Source organism: Ranitomeya imitator, chromosome 4 (assembly GCF_032444005.1).
Source record: "Ranitomeya imitator isolate aRanImi1 chromosome 4, aRanImi1.pri, whole genome shotgun sequence".
Lineage (NCBI taxonomy): Eukaryota > Metazoa > Chordata > Amphibia > Anura > Dendrobatidae > Ranitomeya > Ranitomeya imitator.
The window spans coordinates 142,596,741-142,623,305 of record NC_091285.1 but is presented as its reverse complement, the minus strand read 5'-3'; the positions used below and the strand labels follow the sequence as shown (position 1 = coordinate 142,623,305).

The following is a 26,565-nucleotide window of genomic DNA, read 5'->3' as shown; positions in this document are numbered from 1 at the left end:
ATAAACTGCTTTGAGTTGTCTGCTTTTAACGGAAATTTTCTTTGTCTAGTTCCTCAATGAAACAAACTACGACAGTCGCATATCTGGTCAGATACTGATACTGGAGGAGACCATTAAAGTTCAAGAAAAAGTATGTTTGTTGAGATTAGAGAATGAAACTGTTTATTATGAGAAGAAACATGGAGAGCACTTTTTATTAGTATAAACGCTTGGGATGAGAATTGAATGAGATTTATTGACACTCTGGACCAGTGTTCCCCAAGTCCGGTCCTCAAGAGCCACCAACAGGTCATGTTTTTAGTATTTCCTTAGTATTGCACAGGTGATAATTGCATCACCTGCACAGGCAATAATTCCATCACCTGTGCAATAATAAGGAAATCCTGAAAACATGACCTGTTGGTGGCTCTTGAGGACCGGACTTGGGGAACACTGCTCTGGACAGTGATATATTTGCTTGTTAAGATGTACAGACTACTGTAGGAAATGTAGGGTAAGTAGAAGACACTTAAAATAAGTGGTAGTAGTGGTGGTCCATCCTGGAGGCGATGTCATCTCACCTAGGGGAGATGCCTACGTAACAAGCACCACTCTGTTTGGTCACCTTGTTGTATTATCGTGATTCCAGCTGCTGATGTCCATCTATCAAAATGTTTGTAAGGTCACGGTCGTCAAGGTAGTGCAAGAAAGAAGTAAAAATCAGAACACCAGAGATTGCTCTCCACTCTTTCTATATTGTGCTGTCATGAGTTATATACTGGACCTATATATTACGGTACCTGTTTTATTTCAGCAACATGAGAAAAATGTGAAACAGTACAAGCAAGTTATTAAAGACTTGGAAAAACATATTACCAGAAAGGAGGAGACAAATGCACAGCTAGAGACGGATCTACAGGACACACTCCTCTCTTTCTCTGAAAGGAAGCATATTTATGACGTGGTTGGTAAGTTACATAGTACAACGTGAAGACATCAGCAGGACAAAATCACAATGTTTCATCACACATGGAGGAAAGCGTGGGGATTTGTACACATATAGACCCAATAAAGCTGATATTTGCTTCTTGGTGGTCCTGGGTAATGAAACCACTTCAATGATCACATATAAGAAGCCTTCTAGAAATATAGAAGCAATTCTTCAGCCAATCTTAGGAGTGTGTTTCTATAGTGGAGCAGAACTTTCCATAACTAGCAATAACCACCTGTTCAGTGATATGACAATAATTTACTGTTTGTCTCTGTTATAGCATGTTTTCTCTGCGTAATGTTTCACGTTTTTGAGAAAAACTGCAAAAAACATTATTTAAGACCAACACAACTGAGCATATTAGAATATAGAATATTTAATCTGAGACGCACCTGATAAGGATAATTACCATCAAAGAAAAATATGGTGCAGTAAAGTCTCATAAAACATAGCGTTTATTGAAATAATGAATATAACAAACACTTTAAAGGCGACCTGCCAAACTATGCCATTTCACCAGTTAAGACCCCCGGAGACACAACCCACAGGAGTTAAAGCAAAGATCCCTAAAAACATCCACATATTCTTGGTTGGAGCCTTACGTGGTTTATTTGGCGAATGGCTTAAACCAAGCACCCCATCGATGGTGATGATAATAGCCCAGATGAAACACTTACTGGGAATTGAATTAATAGAGGCGGAACCTGTCACCAGGTTAGGCCGATATAAGATGCGGCCACCGCCTTTCAGGGCTCATCTACAGCGTTCTGTAAAGTTCAGGACATCTTCTATTCTCATCCTCTTGCGGATCAGACTATTAAAGTCTGTAGGTAGCCATTAAACACGGATGGAAACCTGAAGACATCCTTTATATACTTCAGTATCTCATCCGTTTTACTGATCCATTGTTAAGAGGCAATAGATAGATAAAAGTTCAGATAGTCTACTCACTTCAGTTTTTAAAAATGGATGAAAAAACGCATGAAACATGGATGTAAAAATGAGGTAATACGGATGACACAATAGGACAACGGTCCATTCTACACGGCTGTTTGAGAGCAGCTTTACTTGAGAGCTTAAAGAAACCCCAGTCGTATAGGAGAGTGCATTTAAATAATACCCTTTATTCTGCTTACAGGAGTAGAACAAAGTTCTGAGAAGAACGCCAGGGACAGATACAAGGACATAGTTCAGCGCAGGAAACTGGTTGATCTCGTAAAGGCTCAAGCACAAGAGATTGCTGTGCTCCGGACTGAATTAGATCGATTCCGGATGAAAACGTTCCCTGCACTTGTACAAATGGATTACTAGAGACCTCTGTCTCAGATCTGGCCTTTCTCATTAAAAGCAACAACGACTGAGTTGTTGTGTGTGATAACGTTTTGTTTATTTGTTTTTATGCTTGTAAATCATGTATGTAAAAGAATATGTGATGACATTGATAAAATAATAGTTGAAGAAGTGCCTACAACACAGCACACAAAGTGGTTAATAACCCTGGAAGAAGAAAACCTAGACGTATGTAATATGGATTCACTGTGATATAGTAACATTTTTCTTTTATTTTTAGTATTCCAATCTTGGCATCCTCAGCTCACAAAAAATGGCTTGGTTGTCAAGTTAAGAGAAAGGAGTGTACTATACCCACCAGAGGTGAATCCCTTGGCGGACCCAGTACAGGAGTAGGCCCCTGTCCACGCTCATGAGCTTAGTGCAGTACATCCAGTGTGACAAAGTACCTGGAAAAGTAGTGGAGGAGAGATATGTATCACTGAGGTTACTAGCCTCAGTGATATGAACCTAGAAAGTATTCCAGCACACTAAATGCTGAGAGGGGTTAATCTGCCATGTTTATGGCTAGGTTTATTGAACAGCTCAAAAGTAGGGGGGGGGGGGGCTATTCACCATATCTCCACCCCAGGTGTAGTCCAGAGGATAAATGCACAGCTTTCTGGCTCATTTAGTGTTGGGCATGCTTGGAGACAAGAGCTCCAGTGCTGCGTTTGATGAGAAGGAAAATTGAACCTTTTTTATGTTTTATTTCCTGAGCAGGCAGGATTCCTGCAATGCCATTTGTTTTCCAGTTAGGCCAGAAAGGCCATGTTTATTTTGCTAATTCTGCACTGGTTTATGTATTACTACAATAAATCAGTGGTAGTTTTCAAGACATAGCATTCCTATGTTTACCTCTATTGTCAGCAGAGTGAGCCGATCTACCAAAGCGCCATTTTCTGAGGCCCGTAGCATCTCCATTTTTTGGGATCTGGGGCTGGGTGGGTGAAGGCTTATTTTTTTGTATGCAAAGCTACAGTTTTTATTGATACCATTTTGGGGTAAATACGATATTTTGATCACCTGTTATTGCATTTTATTGCAATGTTTCGACGACCAAAAAAAAATGTAAAAACTTTGTTTTTTTTCTTGTTACGCCGTTTACCGAACTGATTAATTGTTTTTATATTTTGATAGAGTGGCTGTTTCTGAATACAGCGATGCACACATTTTTTGTATTTGTTTTTTTTTGTATTGTTGCATTTTGAATGGGGCAAAAGGGGAGTGATTTGAACTTTTGTATTTTTTTAATAGGGAATTTTTTTCAAAACATTTTTTTTCTACTTTTTACTTCTGTAATCTTTCAATGGTTTGTGCTACACATAGCAGGGCACCAGCCCTGCTATGTGTAGCAAATATCATCATCTCCTATGAGCTCCAGCAATGGGCTGGTGTTCATAGGAGTTCTGCAATGACAAGCATGGGGGCTTTCTGCAGACCCCCAGTTGTCATGCCAACCCATTGGCACCCCATGATCATTTGACACAGGCGCCGATGGGTGGGGTTTGTGATGTTTTTCCTGTAAGTGCTAGTTAAATGCCGCTGTCAGAGATCTTCCCAGTCTGTTAATATCAGCTCACAGCTGTATACTTAGCCTTTACCCCCCAAAAAAATACATGGAGCCCCCTATAATTAATAACTAGCAAATGTTAAGCAGACAGCTCTGGGCTGATATTACTAGCCTAGGATAGGGCCATGGATACTGGCCCCTCCCAAAGTAAAAAATCAGCTCTCAGCTGCCCCAGAAATGGCGCATCCGTAAAGTGCACCAATTTTGACACTTAGCCTCTGTTCTTCTCACTTGCCCTTGTGCAGTGGCAAGTGGGATAATAGTATTGGGGTTGATGTCAGCTTTGTATTGCCAGCTGACATTAAGCACAGGGGTTAGTAATGGAGAAGTATCTATAAGATGCCCCCATTTCTAATGGCAAAGTCATATTGTTAGAAAAAAAACACGCAGAATAAAGTCCTTTAATTGAAATTAAGACACTGATACCTTTATTTGAAATAATAATTAAAAAACTAAATTATACTCCCCTTTATGCCTAATCCATTGAAGCTCATGTCCCCTGTAAAATAAAAAAATAATGAACAATCAAATTCCTTACCTGCCCGACAAGAGAATAATACATTTTGTCCCGCATTGAGTCTAGCTCTGCTACATCTAGATACCATGCTGAATACCGTGCTCTGAGGGGCCCACCCGGAGCTACGCTACTGTAACTGTAGTTACATTCTGTGGCAGAGCAGGGAGAATCAGTCTCCCTGCTCTGCCACCCGGCCACTATGGGGCCCCCCAGCAGGCGGGGACATTCTTGGACGTTCCAACATGACCACGATCCAAACACAAGGCCAAGTCGACCTGTCATTGGCTACAACAGAAGAAAGTGAAGGTTCTGCAGTGGCTATCTCAGTCTCCTGACCTAAATATCATTGAGCCACTCTGAGGAGATCTCAAGCGCATAGTTCATGCTGGACAGCCCAGGAATTTACAGGAACTGGAGGCTTTTTGACAAGAAAAGTGGGCAGCTTTACCATCTGAGAAAATAAAGAACCTCATCCACAACCACCAAAAAGACTTCAAGCTGTCATGGATGTTAGAGAGGGCAATACACGGTATTAACAAATGGGGTATGTAAACTTTTGATCATATTAATTTGGATGTTTTGGGTTGTCATTTAAAAACAGAAAACACAGTAGTTTGACCATAAATTGCTTCACCCAAGCACTAACCATGAGTGGAGAAAATTTTTTGAGCACAACTGTAATTACAGCGGCATATAAGGCAGCTGAGATTGGACGTGCCACACCGCCTTATGTCGGGAAGAGATTAATTTAAGAGTGAATTCACATACATTTTTAAACGGATTGTTAATTGACTCACAGATTAAAGAGTAAAATGGCTCTTTAACTGCAAAATTGTGCAGCCATTTAAAGGGTTTGGTTATCATCTATACACTTATTGCTTGTTGAAGGTCCGACTGCTGGGACATGCAATGATTGGCAGAACAGGAAATGTTTATCCTCAAAGGGGAACTTTTATTCCAGTTACGGAATGGTGTTGCTGGAAATAGATAATTGCGCCTTAGGGAATGAATGAAGTCGCACAAGCATACCATCTTTTCAGTATCCTAATAATTGAATGGGGGTACACCAATTTTCCCTGCCACCTTCACCTTATACCATTCAAGTATATTGAGAATGGCTTAGCCTGGAAGTTACAAGTGAGGGTCAGGTAATATTAGCATGTAGCTGTAGAGTATTCAGAACATGCGGAATATTATTAAGGACAATGGCACTTATCTGACCAATCATCCAAAGTTATGTCAGTGTCATTTTTTACACATAAATGGCATGGGAAACAGGAGTTTACGGTTATTTTTGTGGCCTCCGAAAGCACATGCATGAGAACTACATTTCTCATGAGTGACACCTCCCACCTCAGATGGCAGCAGAAGGAACACCTTCACCACCGAAGACTCCAGGCTTGCAGCTACTCTATGTTTTACTAAAGGCACGGGCGGTTTTTGTGAGTAGGAGTTATTGATGTTTAAGATGCGGGATGCAATGCCACAGTGTTCCCATAAATAATGTTATTTATAGTACTGATATGTTGGACTCTGTTCACAAGAGAACCAGATGGCCCAATATTGTCAACGATGTCCCCCTTCATCCTTTAGGACATTACTAGGGGTGCTGCTCTGGGACCCTTGAACCAACCCACTGTCACACCCAGAGGATGTGGTAATATACTGCATCTCCCCAAGTACTTATACGTGAAGGTTTTTGGTATGTAATCGGACAGAAGCATGAAGCAGGGAAATAGACCCTAAGTCCAGCTGTGTGTCACTTAGTTTACTGGGTGCAGCAGTTGTTAGAAAATTACGGTTTTCTCTGCTGAGATGTAGAGCTGTATTTGGTATAATCTGCACACACTACCGCTTGGCCGATTTCTGTGTACATTGTATAGGAACAGAAAGCTGCTAATTAGTGATGATGGAGTGGCTGAACTAGGAGGTACAAGGCCAGTTGTCCTCGAGTCATAATCTCCTACTAATAAAACACTGATTGTAATGAAACCCCAAAATAGCACAGCAAGTAAAGCATCCTTGGAATCAGGGTCTCTGGTCTTACATTAAGGTGCTCTCTGATTATATAGCAAAAACCTGCTGACAATCCCCCTTTAACCCCTTCCTGACATGCGCCGTACTAGTACTGCTCAGCAGGAACTGAGTTCCCGCAAACCGCAGTACTAGTATGGCGGCACGATCGCGCGGCCTCACTCTGAGTGCCGCGGTGATCGCGTGCAGGTGTCAGCTGTATATGACAGCTGACACCCGCAGCAATGCCCACGATCAGCGCTAGCGCCGATCGTGGGCATTTAACCCCTCTGATGCCACTGTCAGTAGTGACAGCGACAGAGGGGCATCGCGCAGGGACGGGGGCTCCCTGTGCTCTCCCACCGGAACAACGCGAAGCGATTGCGTTGTTCCAGTGTCCTGGAAGGAGTCCCTGGATCCAAGATGGCCGCGGGGCTCCTTCCAGGTCCTGAAGTGAGGTGGCTTGCCGGCGCCTGCTCAGAGCAGGCGCCGGAAAGCCTCCTGCACTGCCTGTCAGATCGCTGATCTGACACAGTGCTATGCAAAGTATCAGATCAGCGATCTGATCTAATATAGTGATGTCCCACCCTGGGACAATGTTAGAAAGTAAAAAAAAAAAAAAATCCCCAAATAAGGAAAAAAAAAAATAAAAAATTTTTCCCAATAAATCCATTTATTTATGTAAATAAAAAAAGTAAAAGTACACATATTTGGTATCACCGCGTCCGTAACGACCCGCTCTATACGACTATCCCACTAGTTAACCCCTTCAGTGAACACCGCAAAAAAATAAATTTATGGTTGGGATTGGGGTTAGGGGTGTGGTAAGGGTTATGGTTGGGATTAGGGTTAGGGGTTTCAGTTATAATTGGGGGGTTTCCACTGTTTAGGCACATCAAGGGCTCTCCAAACGCGACATGGCATCCGATCTGAATTCCAGCCAATTCTGCATTGAAAAACTAAAACAGTGTTTCTTCCCTTCCGAGCTCTCCCGTGTGCCCAAACAGGGGTTTACCCCAACATATGGAGTATCAGCGTACTCAAGATAAATTGGACAACAAATTTTGGGGTCCAATTTCTTTTGTTACCCTTGGGAAAATACAAAACCGGGGGCTAAAAAATAATTTTTGTGGAATGGCTCTGCGTTATAAACTGTAGTGAAACACTTGGGCGTTCAAAGTTCTCACAACACATCTAGATAAGTTCCTTGGGGGGGGTCTAGTTTCCAATATGGGGTAACTTGGGGGTTTCTATTGTTTAGGTACATCAGGGGCTCTGCAAATGCAACGTGACGCCTGCAGACCAATCCATCTAAGTCTGCATTCCAAACGGCGCTCCTTCCCTTCCGAGCTCTGCCGTGCACCCAAACGATGATTCCCCCAACATATGGGGTATCAGCGTACTCAGGACAAATTGGACAACAACTTTTGTGGTCCAATTTCTCCTGTTACCCTTGGGGGAAAAAATTGCAGGCTAAAAGATAATTTTGTGGAAAGAAAAAATGATTTTGTAATTTTCACGGCTCTACATTTTAAACTTTAGTGAAACAATTGGGGGTTAAAAGTGCTCACCACACATCGAGATAAGTTCCTTAGGGAGTCTTCTTTCCAAAATGGGGTCACTTGTGGGGGGTGTCCACTGTTTAGGCACATTAGGGGCTCTCCAAATGCGACATGGCGTCCGATCTCAATTCCAGCCAATGTTGCATTGAAAAGTCAAACGGCGTTCCTTCCCTTCCGAGCTCTGCCATGCGCCCAAACAGTGGTTTACCCCCACACATGGGATATCAGCGTACTCAGGACAAGTTGCACAACAAAGATTGGGGTCCAATTTGTCCTTTTACCCTTGGGAAAATAAAACATTTGGAGCGAAAAGATCATTTTTTGTGAAAAAAATATGATTTTTTTTTTACGGCTCTACATTATAAACTTCTGTGAAGCACTTGGAGGTTCAAAGTGCTCACCACACATCTAGATTAGTTCCTTAGGGGGTCTACTTTCCAAAATGGTGTCACTTGTGGGGGGTTTCCACTGTTTAGGCACATCAGAGGCTCTCCACACGCGACATGGGGTCCGATCTCAATTTCAGCAAATTTTACTTTGAAAAGTCAAATGGCGCTCCTTCCCTTCCGAGCTCTGCCATGCGCCAAAACAGTGGTTTACCCCCACATATGGGGTATCAGTGTACTCAGGACAAATTGTACAACGACTTTTGTGGTCCAATTTCTCCTGTTAGCTTTGGTAAAATAAAACAAATTGGATCTGAAGTAAAAATTTTGTGAAAAAAAGTTAAATTTTCTATTTTTTTTAAACATTCCAAAAATTCCTGTGAAGCACCTGAAGGGTTAATAAACTTTTTGAATGTGGTTTTGAGTACCTTGAGGGGTGCAGTTTTTAGAATGATGTCATTTTTGGGCATTTTCTGTCATATAGACCCCTCAAGTGTGAGGTGGTCCCTAAAAAAAAGGTTTCCTAAATTTTATTCAAAAAATTAAAAATCACAGGTCATCTTTTAACCCTTATAACTTCCTGACCAAAAAATATTTGGTTCCAAAATTGTGCTGATGTATTGTACACATGTGGGAAATGTTATTTATGAACTAATTTTTGTGACATATCTCTCTGATTCAAGGGCATAAAAATTAAAATTTCAAAAAATTCTTGCCAAATTTCCGCTTTTTTCACAAATAAACGCAAGTCAAATCGAAGAAATGTTACCACGATCATAAAGTACAATATGTCACGAGAAAAGTCTCAGTATCACCAGGATACGTTGAAGCGTTTCAGAGTTATGACCTCATAAAGTGACAGTGGTCAGAATTGAAAAAAATGGCCTGGTCAGGAAGTTGAAAACAGGCTTCGGGGTGAAAGGGTTAAAGGGGTTGTCCAAGCTGATAAGTATAGTCACACTATGTGACTGCAGAATTGTGACAGTGTGCACTGTGAACACTGTCACAAGTTCCTTGTATGCACCATTATGTGACCGCATGTTTTCTTCTTGCATACTATCAGTCAAATACAAACTAAACTTCTGCACTTTTTTCAGTTTATTTCCATTGAGACTCAATTTGAGAGAACCCAGATGAGACCAGTTGGCATGTTGAAGTTGTACTGACTGGGCATTGTACTCAGAAATATGTCTTACCTATAGCATAGCTAAAAACCGTCCCGGATTTGGCGGGACTGTCCCATCACGCCACAGCTTTTCTCCCGACTTCTGTATTCATTTCTCCAATGCGTTTTCATTGCTCAGCTGCTCCTCATGGGTAGGGCCTCTTGCTGCATCTGGTCTCCCCAAGACTCAAGCTCTCATCTCCATTTCCACAGGCTGTTACTCTTCCAATGAGCCACAGCCCACAATGATATAGATAACAGATTTTGGTAATCTTGACCTCCATTGCAGGTAATTGCCCCAGAAGTAGAAACACATATTGAGCTGGAGTTTGAGTCGGTACACATGCAACATAGAAAAGCATGTTCACATTGGCCATAAAACAGACAAAACCTACAAATAGTAAATCAAACCCCCCCCCCTTCATCACCCCCTTAGTTAGGGAAAAATAATAAAATTTAAAAAAATGTATTTATTTCCATTTTTCCATTAGGGTTAGGGCTAGGGTTAGAGTTAAGGCTAGGGTTAGGGCTAGGGTTGGGGCTAGGGCTGGGGCTAGGGTTTCAGTTAGAATTGGGGGTTTCCACTGTTTAGACACATCAGGGGCTCTCCAAACGCAACATGGCGTCCGATCTCAATTCCAGCCAATTCTGCGTTGAGAAAGTAAAACAGTGCTCCTTCCCTTCCGAGCTCTCCCGTGTGCCCAAACAGGGATTTACCCCAACATATGCAGTATCAGCATACTCAGGACAAATTGGGCAACAACTTTTGGGGTCCAATTTCTCCTGTTGCCCTTTGAAAAATACAAAACTGGGGGCTAAAAAATAATTTTTGTGGAAAAAAATGATTTTTATTTTCACGGCTCTGCATTATAAACTGTAGTGAAACACTTTGGGGTTCAAAGTTCTCACAACACATCTAGATAAGGTTCTTGTGGGTCTAATTTCCAATATGGGGTCACTTGTGGGGGATTTCTACTGTTTAGGTACATTAGGGGCTCTGCAAACGCAATGTAGCGCCTGCAGCCCATTCCATCTAAGTCTGCATTCCAAATGGCGCTCCTTCCCTTCCGAGCTCTGCCATGTGCCCAAACAGTGGTTTACCCCCACATATGGGGTATCAGCGCACTCAGGACAAATTGCACAACAACTTTTGGGGTCAAATTTCTTCTCTTACCCTTGGGAAAATAAAAAATTGGGGGCGAAAAGATCATTTTTGTGAAAAAATATGATTTTTTATTTTTACGGCTCTGCATTATAAACTTCTGTGAAGCACTGTTAGGTGTCGAGTTCCCGCCTCTGCACAGGGGGAATCTCGAACCATCTCTGCTGCAGTCTCCCATTCTTCTCCAGCCGCAGTGGAGTCTGCTCAGCGCAGACGTCGGTCCCAGCGTCTTGCTCAGTCTCACTCTGTGCATAGGGTTACTGCTGCTTTTCCAGCTTCTGCCATTGAAGCCAGTGCTGGGCAGCGGCGAACAGACACTTCTGGGGCAAAGTCCTACTTTGCACACACTTGAGTATGCCCAGGGCAGGATCTCTCAGTGGAGATCTAGGGTCACATGCTCAGGTACTGCAGCGACTTCCATTGGTCCTTCTCACGGAAGGTCCTGCAGGTATTAGGACTAAGTTCTGCTTTGCACACTGAGCATGCCCAGGGCAAGATCTCTCAGTGGAGATCTAGGGTCACATGCTCTGGTACTGCAGCAATTCCATTGGTCCTTCTTTGAAGGGTCCTGTACGTGCTGCAGCTATTTAAGGCTCGCATGGCCGCACAGCCATGCGCTTGTGTACATTTGTAAATATGTGTGTGTTGTGAGTGAAAGTCGCTCTTTAAATAACCCTCCCTATTGGATGACTGTTCGCGGAAGGTGTATGTTTGCTATCTAGCGCTCGACTTATCCAACAGCACGTAACACACTAATACAGCGTCTAGTTGCTGTGTCTGCCAATGCGGTGCCATGCGCTTTCACAGCGCTTTCCTGACCCAAGCCTGGGTGGTTAGTGGCGTCCGCTAGTGCGGCACCGCACGCACACTCGTGCATTCCTTTGTTATTATTTTGGTTATGCTGACACCCCAGTTGCGGTGTCGACCGCAAGTAGTCTTCACAGACTCAGATCCCAAGTCTTTGGACTGAGCTCGGAGACTCCTTGCTTGTGCTCTTGTGTGCGGTACCGCGGCCCTGTGACTTAACAGGGTTCGCTTCCTTCACACAGGGTGAAGTTAACCCGTGTGTATTCACATTGTACCGCCATATAGCCCGTCATTACTTGGCAGCAGGTTCCATCTCTGCACGGTGGACCCCGGGCTGTGAACGCACCTTATTCTACCTATCTTATTATTTGGTGCGTTCCGCTAGCCCTAACAAGCACTTGGTGGGTCAAAGTGCTCACCACACATCTAGATAAGTTCCTTAGGGGGTCTAGTTTCCAAAATGGTGTCACTTGTGGGGGGTTTCAATGTTTAGGCACATCAGGGGCTCTCCAAATGCAACATGGCGCCCCATCTCAATTCCAGTCAATTTTGCATTGAAAAGTCAAATAGCGCTCCTTCCCTTCCGAGCTCTGCCATGCGCCTAAACAGTGGTTTACCCCCACATATGGGGTATCGGCGTACTCAGGACAAATTGGACAACAACTTTTGGGGTACATTTTCTCTTGTTACCCTTGATAAAATAAAACAAATTGGAGCTGAAGTAAATTTTGTGTGAAAAAAGGTTAAATGTTCATTTTTATTTAAACATTCCAAAAATTCCTGTGAAACACCTGAAGGGTTAATAAACTTCTTGAATGTGGTTTTGAGCACCTTGAGGGGTGCAGTTTTTAGGATGGTGTCAAATTTGGTTATTTTCTATCATATAGACCCCTCAAAATGACTTCAAATGAGATGTGGCCCCTAAAATAAAATGGTGTTGTAAAAATTGTGCTGATGTAAAGTAGACATGTGGGAAATGTTACTTACTAAGTATTTTGTGTGACATATCTTTATGACTTAAGGGCAGAAAAATTCAAAGTTGGAAAATTACATATTACATAGTTACATAGTTATTAAGGTTGAAGGAAGACTATATGTTCATCTAGTTCAACCCATAGCCTAACCTAACATGCCCTAACATGTTGATCCAGAGGAAGGCAAAAAAAACCCATGTGGCAAAGAGTAAGCTCCACATTGGGGAAAATAATTCCTTCCCGACTCCACATACGGCAATCAGACTAGTTCCCTGGATCAACGCCCTATCAAGGAATCTAGTGTATATACCCTGTAACATAATACTTTTCCAGAAATGTATCCAGTCCCCTCTTAAATTTAAGTAATGAATCACTCATTACAACATCATACGGCAGAGAGTTCCATAGTCTCACTGCTCTTACAGTAAAGAATCCGCGTCTGTTATTATGCTTAAACCTTTTTTCCTCCAACCGCAGAGGATGCCCCCTTGTCCCTGTTTCAGGTCTATGATTAAAAAGATCATCAGAAAGGTCTTTGTACTGTCCCCTCATATATTTATACATTAAAATAAGATCACCCCTTAGTCTTCGTTTTTCCAAACTAAATAGCCCCAAGTGTAATAACCTATCTTGGTACTGCAGACCCCCCAGTCCTCTAATAACCTTGGTCGCTCTTCTCTGCACCTGCTCCAGTTCAGCTATGTCTTTCTTATACACCAGAGACCAGAACTGTGCACAGTATTCTAAGTGTGGTCGAACTAGTGACTTGTATAGAGGTAAAATTATATTCTCCTCATGAGCATCTATGCTTCTTTTAATGCATCCCATTATTTTATTTGCCTTTGTAGCAGCTGCCTGACACTGGCCACTGAATTTAAGTTTGTCATCCACCCATACACCCAGGTCTTTTTCATTGACGGTTTTGCCCAGAGTTTTAGAATTAAGCACATAATTATACATCTTATTACTTCTACCCAAGTGCATGACCTTACATTTATCCCCATTAAAGCTCATTTGCCATTTATCAGCCCAAGCTTCTAGTTTACATAAATCATCCTGTAATATAAAATTGTCCTCCTCTGTATTGATTACCCTGCAGAGTTTAGTGTCATCTGCAAATATTGAAATTCTACTCTGAATGCCCCCTACAAGGTCATTAATAAATATGTTAAAAAGAAGAGGGCCCAATACTGACCCCTGTGGTACCCCACTGCTAACCGCTACCCAGTCCGAGTGTGCTCCATTAATAACCACCCTTTGTTTCCTATCCCTGAGCCAGCTCTCAACCCACTTGCACATATTTTCCCCTATCCCCATTATTCTCATTTTATGTATCAACCTTTTGTGTGGCACCGTATCAAAAGCTTTTGAAAAGTCCATATACACTACATCCACTGGGTTCCCTTGGTCCAATCCGGAACTTACCTCTTCATAGAAACTGATCAAATTAGTCTGACATTGCGAAATTTTCAAAATTTTCGCCAAATTTCCATTTTTTCCACAAATAAACGCAAGTCTTATCGAAGAAATTTTAGCACTATCATGAAGTGCAATATGTCACGAGAAAACAATGTCAGAATCACCAGGATCCATTGAAGCGTTCCAGAGTTATAACCTCATAAAGGGACAGTGGTCAGAATTGTAAAAATTGCCCGGTCATTAACGTGCAAACCACCCTTGGGGGTTAAGGGATTAAAAAGGGATTGACAGGATATGGGGAGTTAATAGTCTTCATATGCGGAAAATTACCATTGCACCTCTAGGAGGAAGATTTACCTCAGGGCAGAAACAGAGCACAGTGCTTAAGAAGAAGTATTCAGACCTAATAAAACCAGAGGTTACTAAGATCTGCCTGTCTGCAGGTACACAGCAATCATCAACCATAAGTGTAATCCTGCACCTCAGTTTCCTGCTCTTTGTAATAATTTGCCCCATTACCTTCAGTAAAAAGACTTCTGTTTTAAATTTTTATGGCTGCTTCATGACTGAGGCTCAAATGCACCAACTACTACCACCATCATAATCTTCTGCCTAAGGGCAATTACTGTGCAAACATTGTATTGCGAGTTTCCTGTGTGTGATTTGATAAGGAAAGACTCTTCTGACAGAAAGCTTGGCCACTGTAAGATACATGGTACCCTGTCAGGAGTACAATCCTCACCCATACAACACATGAGAACGCCACATATAGACCCTGCTGAACCTAAATAAGCAAAAAGCAATAGAGCATTTAAACAACACAGGGTTCTTAGCAATACTGTTTTTGATAAAAAAAATAGCATAAAAGCCATCCCACTGTCGACAAGGTAACTCTGATCGGGACGGTCCTACACTGTCTAATATTAATAACCTTACCATATGTCAGAAGTGACCTGTGTGAACAGGGGCAGACAAAGGACTGGGTCCCGAACTCTGGACACCTCAGCCTTGGGAAGCTATGTAAATGTAATGTCCAGCTCAAAGAAGGGAGACCACATGCTCATTTCTACGAAATGCAACAATCCAAATTTTTCTCTGGTTTAAGGCCAATGTGAACGTGCGCTTATACGTTGTTGTATAACAATGCAAACTTCAGCTCAGGCCGTTTTCACACATTCTGATATTTCCGGTACCAGTAAATGGTAACGGAGATATCTGTGTCCGTGTGATACATCCGTGTATCACACATGTGCCACATCAGGACCACACAGACGGCTGCCGGGAAGCAATGCTACAGTAAGCGTTGTTCCCCTGCATGTTGTGCTGAAGGTGGCTGTCATCCGTTCTCCCCTGCTCGGCCGGCGAGCAGGGAAGAATGAATGAAAAAAAAGAACCGACGTGGGGTTCCCCCCTACATTTTAAAACCAACCTGGCAAAACTCACAGGAGCTGGCTCCTATTCTCAGGCTGGTAAGGGGCCATGGATATGGCCCCCCCAGGCTAAAAACAGCAGCCCACAGCTGCCCAGAAAAGGTGCATCTATTAGATGCGCCAATTCTGGAGCTTTGCCCGATTCTTCCCACTTGCCCTGTAGCGGTGGCAAGTGGGGTAATGAGGGGTTAATGTCACCTTCCTATTGTAAGGTGACATTAAGCCGGCTTAGTAATGGAGAGGGGTCAATAAGATACCTATCCATTACTAATTCTATAGTTGATAAAGGGTTAATCAAACAGTAAGAAAAAAGTATTTTAATGAAATAAAACAATACACACAGTTTTTCCATCTTTATTCTTCTGCCATTCCAAGTCCTCAATCTCCTTGAAAAAATGTCAAAATAATAGACCAACAATATACAATCCCTGTCCGGCATACAGTCAGTCCCACGCCGTAATCCATATCTAGGGGAATTTACAGTTTACAACCGGAACCGCTGCTAATGTGACCGCTCCCCGCTGTAAACTACAGGGGAATGAATGAAAATTAGGGAGTGGAGCTTCAGTGACTAGTGGTGATGTCACTGAAGCTGCGCTCCCTGCCGGCCTGAACTAAAATGAACTCTTCAGTGTGGGAAAATCAGCTGGCATTTTACCATGCTGAAGAGTTCATTTTAGTTCAGGCAGGCAGGGAGCGCAGCTTCAGTGACATTACCGCTAATCAATGAAGCTCCGCTCCCAGCATTTCATTCATTCATTTCATTCATTCCCCAGTCGTTAACAGCCGGGTCGGTAGCATTAGCACCGCTCCCGGTTGTAAACTATATATCTCCAGATATGGATTACTGCATGGGACTGATTGTATGGCGGACAGGTACGATATATTGTTGGTTTATTATTTTGACATTTTTTCCAGGAGATCGAGGGCTTTGCTTGGAATGGCAGACTAGTAAAGATGGAAAAAAAGTGTATATTGCTTTATTTCATTAAAAGACTTTTTTCTTACTATGTGGTGTGTTTGATTGACCCTTCAACAACTATAGGATTAGTAATAGATAGGTGTCTTATTGACCCCTCTCCATTACTAAGCCGGCTTAATGTCACCTTACAATAGGAAGGTGACATTAACCCCTCATTACCCCACTTGCCACCGCTACATGGCAAGTGGGAAGAACCAGGCAAAGCTCCAGAATTGGCGCATCTAATAGATGCGCCTTTTCTGGGCAGCTGCAGGCTGCTGTTTTTAGGCTGGGGGGCCAAAATCCATGGCCCCTTATCAGCCTGAGAATAGCTGCCCGCACCTGTGAGTTTTGCCGGGTTGGTTTATAACATAGGGGGACCCCATGTGTTTTTTTTCTTTCATTCATTGTCCCCTGTTCGCGCTGCTGCCGGCAGAGCAGGGGACAATGGATGAAAGCCGCGATCAGCACCTCATGCAGGGGAAGAGCGGCTTACAGTAGCACTGCTTCCCCAGTGGCCGCCCATGCGTACAGAGGACAGTGCACACGGTTCTCCATGTGCACGTGTGCGGGACGTTTGGTGGGTCATGTGTCCAGGTAAAAATGGACATGTCTGCGTGTTTTGCACACAGACACACAGTCCTTCAAAACACGCTGACATCTGTATAGACTCATTCATTTGAATGGGTCTACGTGTGTTAGTGTCTCCGGTACGTGAAAAAACTGTCACTACACGTACCGGAGGCACTGACGTGTGAAACCAGCCTCAATGTGTTTTCTTTCTGCATTTTGTGTACCCTCATTTGAAAACGATGAATGGTGCCCTCATACAAGTGTAAGGAGAAAGGTTTATGGCTCTAGGAATAAGGCAACTGAAAAAAAAAGGTTCTGCGAGGTTTTTTTTAAATGTGTTAAATTAAAACCATATAAATTATCATTCACACATATTTTTCGCATAAGGGTACAATTTGTGCAGGTAGGACCCTCTATGGGGCTGTTCACGCCAACTATTTTGTCGTCTCGAGTGGTCTGTGCAAAATCTCGGAGAAATGTGTGGCGCCCCTGAGCGTCCAGTCGACACAGGTGTACTGCACCTCAGCTAAGAGGTGTGGTACTCCGCTCTCGGGTAAGGAGGGGACACTACCCAGTATCCACACACCAGCACCCAACACTAGACCTCTATAGGCCTGGAGGGAACTGGGTGTGGGTGGAAAGAGACCGTTCGAGGAGTTGTCATGGAAACAAAAGGGAGGAGTTAGTGAGTGAGTTAGTCAGTTGGAGCTGGGGACTTGAGCAGTGAGGAGCTCTTACCAGCATGAGAGAAAACAAAGAAAATAGAGAGAAGCTCCTGAGAGAGAAAGAAGGAGTCCTAGGGGCACAGGTAGTGAGAAATCCACCAGTGGGGCCTGATTCCACGCCGACCGTAGTTGGGTGGAGGGACCAGGTCACAGTAGGGGACTGGATCACTGCGTTGAGAAAGACGTGATGGTGTCTCCGCAGTGTTGGATGTTTTGATCTCACCGAGGACATTCATCCATATGTTTATAGTCCCTTTACTAAGCACTGCTCCTAATAGCCTTTTTCCTACTCCACACTGATGAGGGGCAAATACCCCGAAACAGCTGTCTGTGGATGGATACCATGTTTTGGCATAGGTGGTTTTCCTTTTTGGATGCTGCCCTTCCCGTGGTTGTTCCTTCCCGGTGAAAGACCTGGCTATTTATTGCTTGCATTGAGAAACACGTGATGGTGTCTCCGTGGCTTTTCTATATGCATTTGCATATTTCCCATAAGGGATGGGAGCAGTGTTCTGGATCACTGCGTTGAGAAACACGTGATGGTGTCTCCACGGTGTTGGATGTTTTGATCTCACCGAGGTCATTCATCCTTATGTTTATTGCCTGCCTGCCAGTGTCTCAGCCATGCCCGCCTGCCTGCCCGTGTCTCAGCCGTGCCCGGCTGCCTGTCAGTGTTCAGCTACCTGCCACACCCGCCTGACCTCACCATCAGAGGCTCCAGTGAACACCAACGAAGCTGCTTAGTCACACCCCTTCCAGGGAAGTCTGGTTTGTGGCACAATGGGGCCAGACACCCCACGCTCGCGCCAACCAGTCAGGGAGCGAGCGTTACATAGAGGGTGTGGGTGGAGAGGGACAGTTAGAGTTGTCATGGAAACAAGAGGGAGGAGTTAGTGAGTGAGTCAGTTGGAGCTGGGGACTTGAGCAGTGAGAAGCTCATCCCAGCATGAGAGAAAAGAGAGAGAGAACAAAGAAAATAGAGAGAAGCTCCTGAGAGAGAAAAAGAAGGGGTCCTAGGGGCATGGGTAGTGAGAAATCCACCAGTGGGGCACAAATCCACGCCGACCGTAGTTGGGCCCTCTTCTTTTTAACATATTTATTAATGATCTTGTAGGGGGCATTCAGAGTAGAATTTCAATATTTGCAGATGACACTAAACTCTGCAGGGTAATCAATACAGAGGAGGACAATTTTACATTACAGTATGATTTATGTAAACTAGAATCTTGGGCTGATAAATGGCAAATGAGCTTTAATGGGGATAAATGTAAGGTCATGCACTTGGGTAGAAGTAATAAGATGTATAATTATGTGCTTAATTCTAAAACTCTGGGCAAAACCGTCAATGAAAAAGACCTGGGTGTATGGGTGGATGACAAACTCATATTCAGTGGCCAGTGTCAGGCAGCTGCAACAAAGGCAACTAAAATAATGGGATGCATTAAAAGAGGCATAGATGCTCATGAGGAGAACATAATTTTACCTCTATACAAGTCACTAGTTCGACCACACTTAGAATACTGTGCACAGTTCTGGTCTCCGGTGTATAAGAAAGACATAGCTGAACTGGAGCGGGTGCAGAGAAGAGCGACCAAGGTTATTAGAGGACTGGGGGGTCTGCAATACCAAGATAGGTTATTACACTTGGGGCTATTTAGTTTGGAAAAACGAAGACTAAGGGGTGATCTTATTTTAATGTATAAATATATGAGGGGACAGTACAAAGACCTTTCTGATGATCTTTTTAATCATAGACCTGAAACAGGGACAAGGGGGCATCCTCTGCGTTTGGAGGAAAAAAGGTTTAAGCACAATAACAGACGCGGATTCTTTACTGTAAGAGCAGTGAGACTATGGAACTCTCTGCCGTATGATGTTGTAATGAGTGATTCATTACTTAAATTTAAGAGGGGACTGGATACCTTTCTGGAAAAGTATAATGTTACAGGTTATATACACTAGATTCCTTGATAGGGCGTTGATCCAGGGAACTAGTCTGATTGCCGTATGTGGAGTCGGGAAGGAATTTTTTTCCCCAATGTGGAGCTTACTATTTGCCACATGGGTTTTTTTTGCCTTCCTCTGGATCAACATGTTAGGGCATGTTAGGTTAGGCTATGGGTTGAACTAGATGGACTTATAGTCTTCCTTCAACCTTAATAACTATGTAACTATGTAGTTGGGTGGAGGGACCAGGTCGCTGTAGGCGACCAGCCTCAGACTAGTGGAGAACTACAAGGCTCAGCTAGCAAACTGGAGGCTGTGGCATCTGTACGTGCCACAGTCACAGACATTCACTGAAAAAGCAGCCGTACAGGATCAAGGGGACCAACATAGTGAGTCGCCCAACAGGACCCGAGGCTGCTGGCTTGGGACAGTGTGTGAAGGCGCAGGGCAGGAGAGGCGGGAGCCAGTGCAGTGAGACAGCCAGGGAAGGAACATAAAAAGGGGGTTCTGGCAAAGTGTACCCCGAATTACCAGAAAGCTGACAGGACAATAGACCCGGAGGCTCAGCACCCGGCTGGGCTCGCATATAAGAACTGTGAGTAAAGTGTGGAAACTGCACTGTGTCCTCTGAATTATTGCTGCGTCATCTGCCCTGCGACTTTCACAATCATTGACTTTAACACTTTCACTGCCCTGGGGCTTAGCTCTACCTTTGGAGAGCTATAAAACCTCGCTGTCACCAACTGCCTCAGTGGACCTGAACTGCAGTGTCGGCCATCTTCCTTATTGCCGAACACCATGGGTGGCCTCACAATCAAATGCCCTATAAACTTTATTTCCCCTTAATTTCCATTTTATTGGACGCCCAGGGCCACTGCTGCCCCGGCCCGAGTACCCCACGGCCCTAGCGGGCGCTCCACATGTCCGGTAGCGACCTGGTGTCTGGTCAGAATCGGCAATGCACATCTATGGGTCAGTGGGGAATCTAATCGGACAGGGCTCGGATGCCTCTGCGTGCCCCCGGCTGTCACTGATGGCTATAGAGGGTCCACAGGAACTTTATTGTCCCTCTTAGGCTGGAGTCACACTTGAGAGTTTTACGGACGTAAGAGCGCAGAAAATACGTCCGTAAAACACGCCTAACAAACGTCCCAATTATTCTCTATGCCCCTGCTCCTATCTGCCGTATTTTACTGATCCGTATTATACGGCTTTCTACGGCCGTAGAAAATCGCAGCATGCTGCGTTTGTCACCGTATTGCGCAAAAAAAAGTCAATGAAAGTCTATGGAAGCCAGAAAAATACGGATTACACACGGACCAGCAGTGTGACTTGCGAGAAATATGCAGCGGTGTTAGAGAGAAAAGCCGGTAATTCATTGCGGTGTACAGTAAAATCACACTGACAGCTTACAGTAGAATAAATGCGTACATATAGAATAGGTATATATATATATATATATATATATATATATATATATATATATGTCAGTGAGACACATATGTATATATATTATTACTTCATACAGCGCTAGATAGCTTTAAAGCCGGTAATTCAATTGCCGGCTTTTGCTATCTCCTTCCTAAACCTGACATGATATGAGACATGGTTTACGTACAGTAAACCATGTCATATCTCCTTTTTTTTTGCATATTCCACACTACTAATGTTAGTAGTGTGTATGTGCAAAATTTGGCCGTTCTAGCTATTAAATTAAAGGGTTAAATGGCGGAAAAAATTGGCGTGTGCTCCCGCGCAATTTTCTCCGCCAGAGTAGTAAAGCCAGTGACTGAGGGCAGATATTAATAGCCTGGAGAGGGACCATGGTTATTGCCCCCCCCCTGGCTAAAAACATCTGCCCCCAGCCACCCCAGAAAAGGCACATCTGGAAGATGCGCCTATTCTGGAACTTGGCCACTCTCTTCCCATTCCCGTGTAGCGGTGGGATATGGGGTAATGAAGGGTTAATGCCACTTTGCTATTGTAAGGTGACATTAAGCCAAATTAATAATGGAGAGGCGTCAATTATGACTCCTATCCATTATTAATCCAATACTAGTAAAGGGTTAAAAAAAACAACCACATTATTAAAAATTATTTCAATGAAATAAAAACAAAGGTTGTTGTAATATTTTATTCTACGCTCAATCCAATCACTGAAGACCCTCGCTCTGTAACAAAAAAAAATAAAAATAAACCAACAATATACATACCTTCCGAGGATCTGTAACGTGCCTTTTCTGGGGTGGCTGGGGGCAGGTGTTTTTAGCCGGGGGGGGGGGGGGGGCAATAACCATGGACCCTCTCCAGGCTATTAATATCTGCCCTCAGTCACTGGCTTTACTACTCTGGCAGAGAAAATTGCGCGGGAGCCCACACCAATTTTTTCCGCCATTTAACCCTTTAATTTAATAGCTAGAACGGCCAAATTTTGCACATACACACTACTAACATTAGTAGTGTGGAATATGCAAAAAAAAAGGAGATATGAGATTGCTTACTGTATGTAAACCATGTCTCATATCATGTCGGGTTTTAGGAAGGAGAAATGAAAAGCCGGTAATTGAATTAACGGCTTTAAAGCTGTCTAGCGCTGTATTAAATATTAATATATATACATATATGTGTCTGAAGACACAAAGAATAGTAAAACCAAAAACACTCAGTTTGAAAAAAAATCGCAGTAATCCGCAAGTGCTAGTAAAAGATGTAAAAAACAGGGTATTTGGTTGATACGTTTTTTGCAAAAAATGTATACTAAGCTGCTCTACCAATCTTCACGGTATACCCTTATCAGAGCAGTCCTAACTAATGTATGCAATCCCTATCTGATGTATTTAAAAACCTGATCATCTGTATATAACCTGTGTGAACAGGGTTCAGAGAGGAAAAATCCATGTGTGCATACAGGGTAGAACAGCTTTTGTGCAGATAGCCCAAGAGGAGTGGTGGAACTCCCCAGTCTTGTAGACACAAGAGAACAATTATGGAAACAGGAACACATGGGCTACTTGCGCAGTGAACAAGTCTGTAGGGACATGTTCACACACCACCAAACTGAGTGTTTTTGGTTTTACTATTCTCTTTTGTGTCTTCAGGTTTCTTGGTTGTGTGTGAACATGTCCCTACAGACTTGTTCACTGCGCAAGTAGCCCATGTGTTCCTGTTTCCATATATGTGTCTACTGACATATATATATAGACAGTATATGTTTTTTTTTTTTTTTGTGACACATGGATCCCTTGTATAGCTGTTGGTTTTGCAAGCCTGCGAGAAAAACACACAGTACGGATGCCATACGGATTACATACGGAGGATGCCATGCGCAAAAAAAACTGACACACCCTGCCTACGGAGGAGCTACGGACCACTATTTTGGGGACTTTTCAGCGTATTACGGCCGTAATATACGGACCGTATTGTCTTACGCTGAGTGTGACTCCAGCCTTAAAGAAAAACGGATAAAACTTGAGAGACAATTTGACGAAGCCGACACTAGACTGGGTTCTCTGCCCCTAATCATCGGGCCGCACACTGAGCCACCACGGGATTTTACCACAAAGCCAATGTTGTAAAGGCAAAACCCAAAAAACACCAGCAGCAGCCGCCGCCTTCCCTCAGAGCACTAGATTACACGTCGGCCATGTATGGGTCTTGAAGAGTGAGGCTGCTATCACACTATCAGTATTTGGTCAGTATTTTACATCAGTATTTGTAGCCAAAACCAGGAGTGGAACAATCAGAGGAAAAGTATAATAGACACATATGCACCACTTCTGTATTTATCACCCACTCCTGGTTTTGGCTTACAAATACTGATGTAAAATACTGACCACATACTGATAGTGTGACGCCGGCCTGAAGGGTAGAAAAGTTCCACCTGAGGACACTTGTGTTTGCCGCCCTTCCCCACTGACTGCAGCGCTGACTACAGGAAGACCTGGCAAGTTGGCAACTGTGGGCAGAGATTAGAACCCCGGACGGCCTGACACGCATGCGCACTGTAACCAAACAAGAGCCGCTGCCTCTTGCAGCCCCATCCTCTTTACCAGCGATGCACATCAGCCAATAAGGCGGGGCAGACCGCGGTGACGTCACGACCGGCCAGGGATCCCGCTGTAGACCGATGGCAGCGCTCCGGAATCTGTCAATGGTGATCGGGGCGGCGGTGGCGGCTCTCGGGTCCGTGCTGTTCATCGCTTGGTGCCGGTATGTGCCCGGCCGGAGACAGTGGCGGAGGACGGGCAATGAGCTGGAGCGCCGGCAGCGGAGCGATCAGGTGAGCGCTGCAGTCCCCGCCCTGATGGCAGGTGGCCCGGAGGCAGCATAGGGGATGTCCTGGTGTCACCTCCCTCCATCATGCACAGTATATGCGGATAGTATATATATATCTCTGTCTGGGCTGCTGTGACTGCAGGGATAGTATCTAATCCAGCGTGCTATAGCGCTGACAGATTCTGTAGCGCTGCACACAAATCCTCATCCCCGGGGTCTGGCCCCATAGATCTCGCCCGTACGTCACACTGCCAGGATGCATTTCCCAGGTGGTCACTTAACCTGTTTTGGGGGGAGGGTTAATCTGGGTGTGGAGGAAAAAAATAAATGGATCCAGCCATTGATATCTATGGGTGCGTGTGTGAAAAACCGTGCTGTCCGCGTACTCCTACTAAAGCGCGCACTGTATAGCGTAGAATGTGTACAGCGCCATAAACCCGATGGAAGCCCCCACAGTCCAGCCTCAGGCTGCGACCTCTGACTTTACAGTGAAGCCGCCATGTTTTCATACACGGACATAAAAACCGGACACACGGATGTAAATTAGAAAACCAATCGTCCCATTTCTCACCCTACGCTACAGCCGCCTGAGGGGATTTTCAGTCTGAGACCAATCCAGCAAAACCTCGATCACACTGGGACCAATGATCGTCTGTGCAGCCTTGGACATGGCCGGTTTATTTTCCTCAGCCAGAGACTGTACAAAGAAAATCCCAATTGCATGAAATCGCACTCGGCCATCCATACCAATGAGTTGGTGAAATGCTGCCAATTGAATACAGCCTAAGGATTCTTTCACACACCCTGATATCTCTGATACTGCACAAACCACTAGGGGAGATATCGGTGTCCGTGTTTCATACGTGTGACAAAAGTGTGCCGCCCTTGTGCCACATCAGTGTCACACATTTCGGGGCCTGGGACTCAGCCATACTGTTTCCGCTGTTCCCCCGGCGCCTTGTGATAAAGACAGCTAACATCATTGTCGTCTGATCGGCACAAGTAGGGGACAATGTTGAGAGTTGTATTCAACTGATAACAGCGACAGCAGGCAGCGGCTGATGGGAATATTCATCAGCCTGCGCTACAAATAATCATTAAAAAAAAAAAAAAAATAGCATCCTGGAGCCGCCTCAGAAAAGGCACATCTATTAGGCTTCTTTCACACTAGCGTCGGAATCTCCCCGTCGCAATGCGTCGGGGAGAGATTCCGCCGCTAGCGTTTGCTGCATTGCACAATGGAGGCAGCGGATGCATTTTTCCATAAACACCAAGAAAAAGATGTCATGCTATGTAAAGGGGACCACCAAGAGGTAACACTAATATATAAATGAATACTTTATTATAGCGGCCAAAAACACAAAACAACACACTACAATTAAAAACATTTAAAACAGAAGTAACAACATAGATTCCTCTAGGGAACCTCCCCCTGGACACATAATGTATAATACAATAAGAATACAGAATAACAAAATAGTCATTAGATCACGGGTACCGCTGCTCTAAATACATATTTGGACAAATGGTAAAGCTAAGCATAGCACATCAATACAGTGTAAAGATGAAATAGAGGACATATACCTGGCCCAGCTCGCAGCACACAATGATAGGTTCTATTGAAAACCCCAAATACCACATAATATACCCATGTAAGCGAGTAGTAACTAATATACAAATGTACAATTAGCAAATATAACCCTTATTGAGAGGTAGTGACCAAGGGTTAGGTATAATAGCTACATAATATCTATGACCAATAAGGTATAACAATTAAAGTCCCCTCACAGATATGTCGAGTAGATTGTCAATCAAGAGGTGATCAGCCTCTGATACAAAAACAAACTAAAGCTAAATTAGCATTTGTCCCATATACGAAAGGACCTTATAGGATATGATAGTAACCCTCAGCCTGAATGTATATATGTCAATCGAGCACACTGGTGCTGTTCCTGGGAAGTGTCCGGAATAAATATACAGCCCCAATACACAATGTGTGCAGCATATACCAAAAGAGGCCCACTAAATGGGGCAGGGTGCTGAAAGTATAGAGCAGCTATACCAATAGAGCATGACCAGAATACCCATCCCTATGGAAGTCCAGGGGGCAAGAGCCCAACGCGTGTCGCCACCGGAGTGGCTTCGTCAGGCTCCTGTATCCCTATACGTTACTGTGATACATCCATCTGTACCTTTATAACCATGTATATATCTTCCTCATCATTATGTTCTTTCCATTATTGCCTTAGATATTGGGAAGTACTGCAAACATGGCAGCATCCTTGTAGTATATCTACAACTATACATATATAAGCCTTTGCTTATTACCATGTATTTTTCAGTGTCAATTTTTGATATCAGGAACCATTGTCAATATTGCAGTATTCCTATGACCATCTGTATATACTGTTGCGCATTACTATGTATTTGTTATTTATTATTTTTTATTTATTTTTTCATTACTATTTTTTGGTATTAGGAAATATTGTTAAATTTGCAGTACCCTTGTCACCTTTAGTGGGGTACTACCACAATGTTATGGTGTGATTTCTGGGCATCGTCACTCTCTTTTGCGTATTATATACCTGGACATACGTCCCTCTCCATTGCATGTGTGTGGGGGGGCGGAGTATCTTACTTGCGCGTGCGCATTTGCACCTTGTGTAGCCATGTTGGTGCTCTCCAGTGCTCTGCTTTGGCCATTCTGGGATATGGGGCCCGGGCATGCGCACTTAGCGCCCTCGCGGCCATGTTGGCACTCCCGGATGTACGTATGT

General features: G+C 43.8%; 2 protein-coding genes and 1 long non-coding RNA gene across 3 annotated transcripts in view; 2 read left to right on the top strand and 1 right to left on the bottom strand.

The window, feature by feature from the left end:
- CFAP43 (cilia and flagella associated protein 43) overlaps nt 1-2,348 on the top strand; it is a 101,696-nt gene extending 99,348 nt beyond the window's left edge. Inside the window, exons 36-38 of the mRNA XM_069763978.1 lie at nt 50-130; nt 794-947; nt 2,109-2,348. Coding sequence (XP_069620079.1) covers nt 50-130; nt 794-947; nt 2,109-2,281 — 408 coding nt within the window. The 3' untranslated portion in view covers nt 2,282-2,348. The remainder of the gene's footprint in view (nt 1-49; nt 131-793; nt 948-2,108) is intronic.
- LOC138675608 (uncharacterized) overlaps nt 1-23,700 on the bottom strand; it is a 26,021-nt gene extending 2,321 nt beyond the window's left edge. Inside the window, exons 1-2 of the long non-coding RNA XR_011320697.1 lie at nt 23,563-23,700; nt 856-917 (exon numbers count right to left, since the gene is read on the bottom strand). This is a non-coding gene — a long non-coding RNA (uncharacterized lncRNA). The remainder of the gene's footprint in view (nt 1-855; nt 918-23,562) is intronic.
- ARL10 (ARF like GTPase 10) overlaps nt 23,501-26,565 on the top strand; it is a 24,333-nt gene continuing 21,268 nt past the window's right edge. The window contains exon 1 of the mRNA XM_069763979.1: nt 23,501-23,792. Within this exon, the coding sequence (XP_069620080.1) occupies nt 23,640-23,792 (153 nt within the window). The 5' untranslated portion in view covers nt 23,501-23,639. The remainder of the gene's footprint in view (nt 23,793-26,565) is intronic.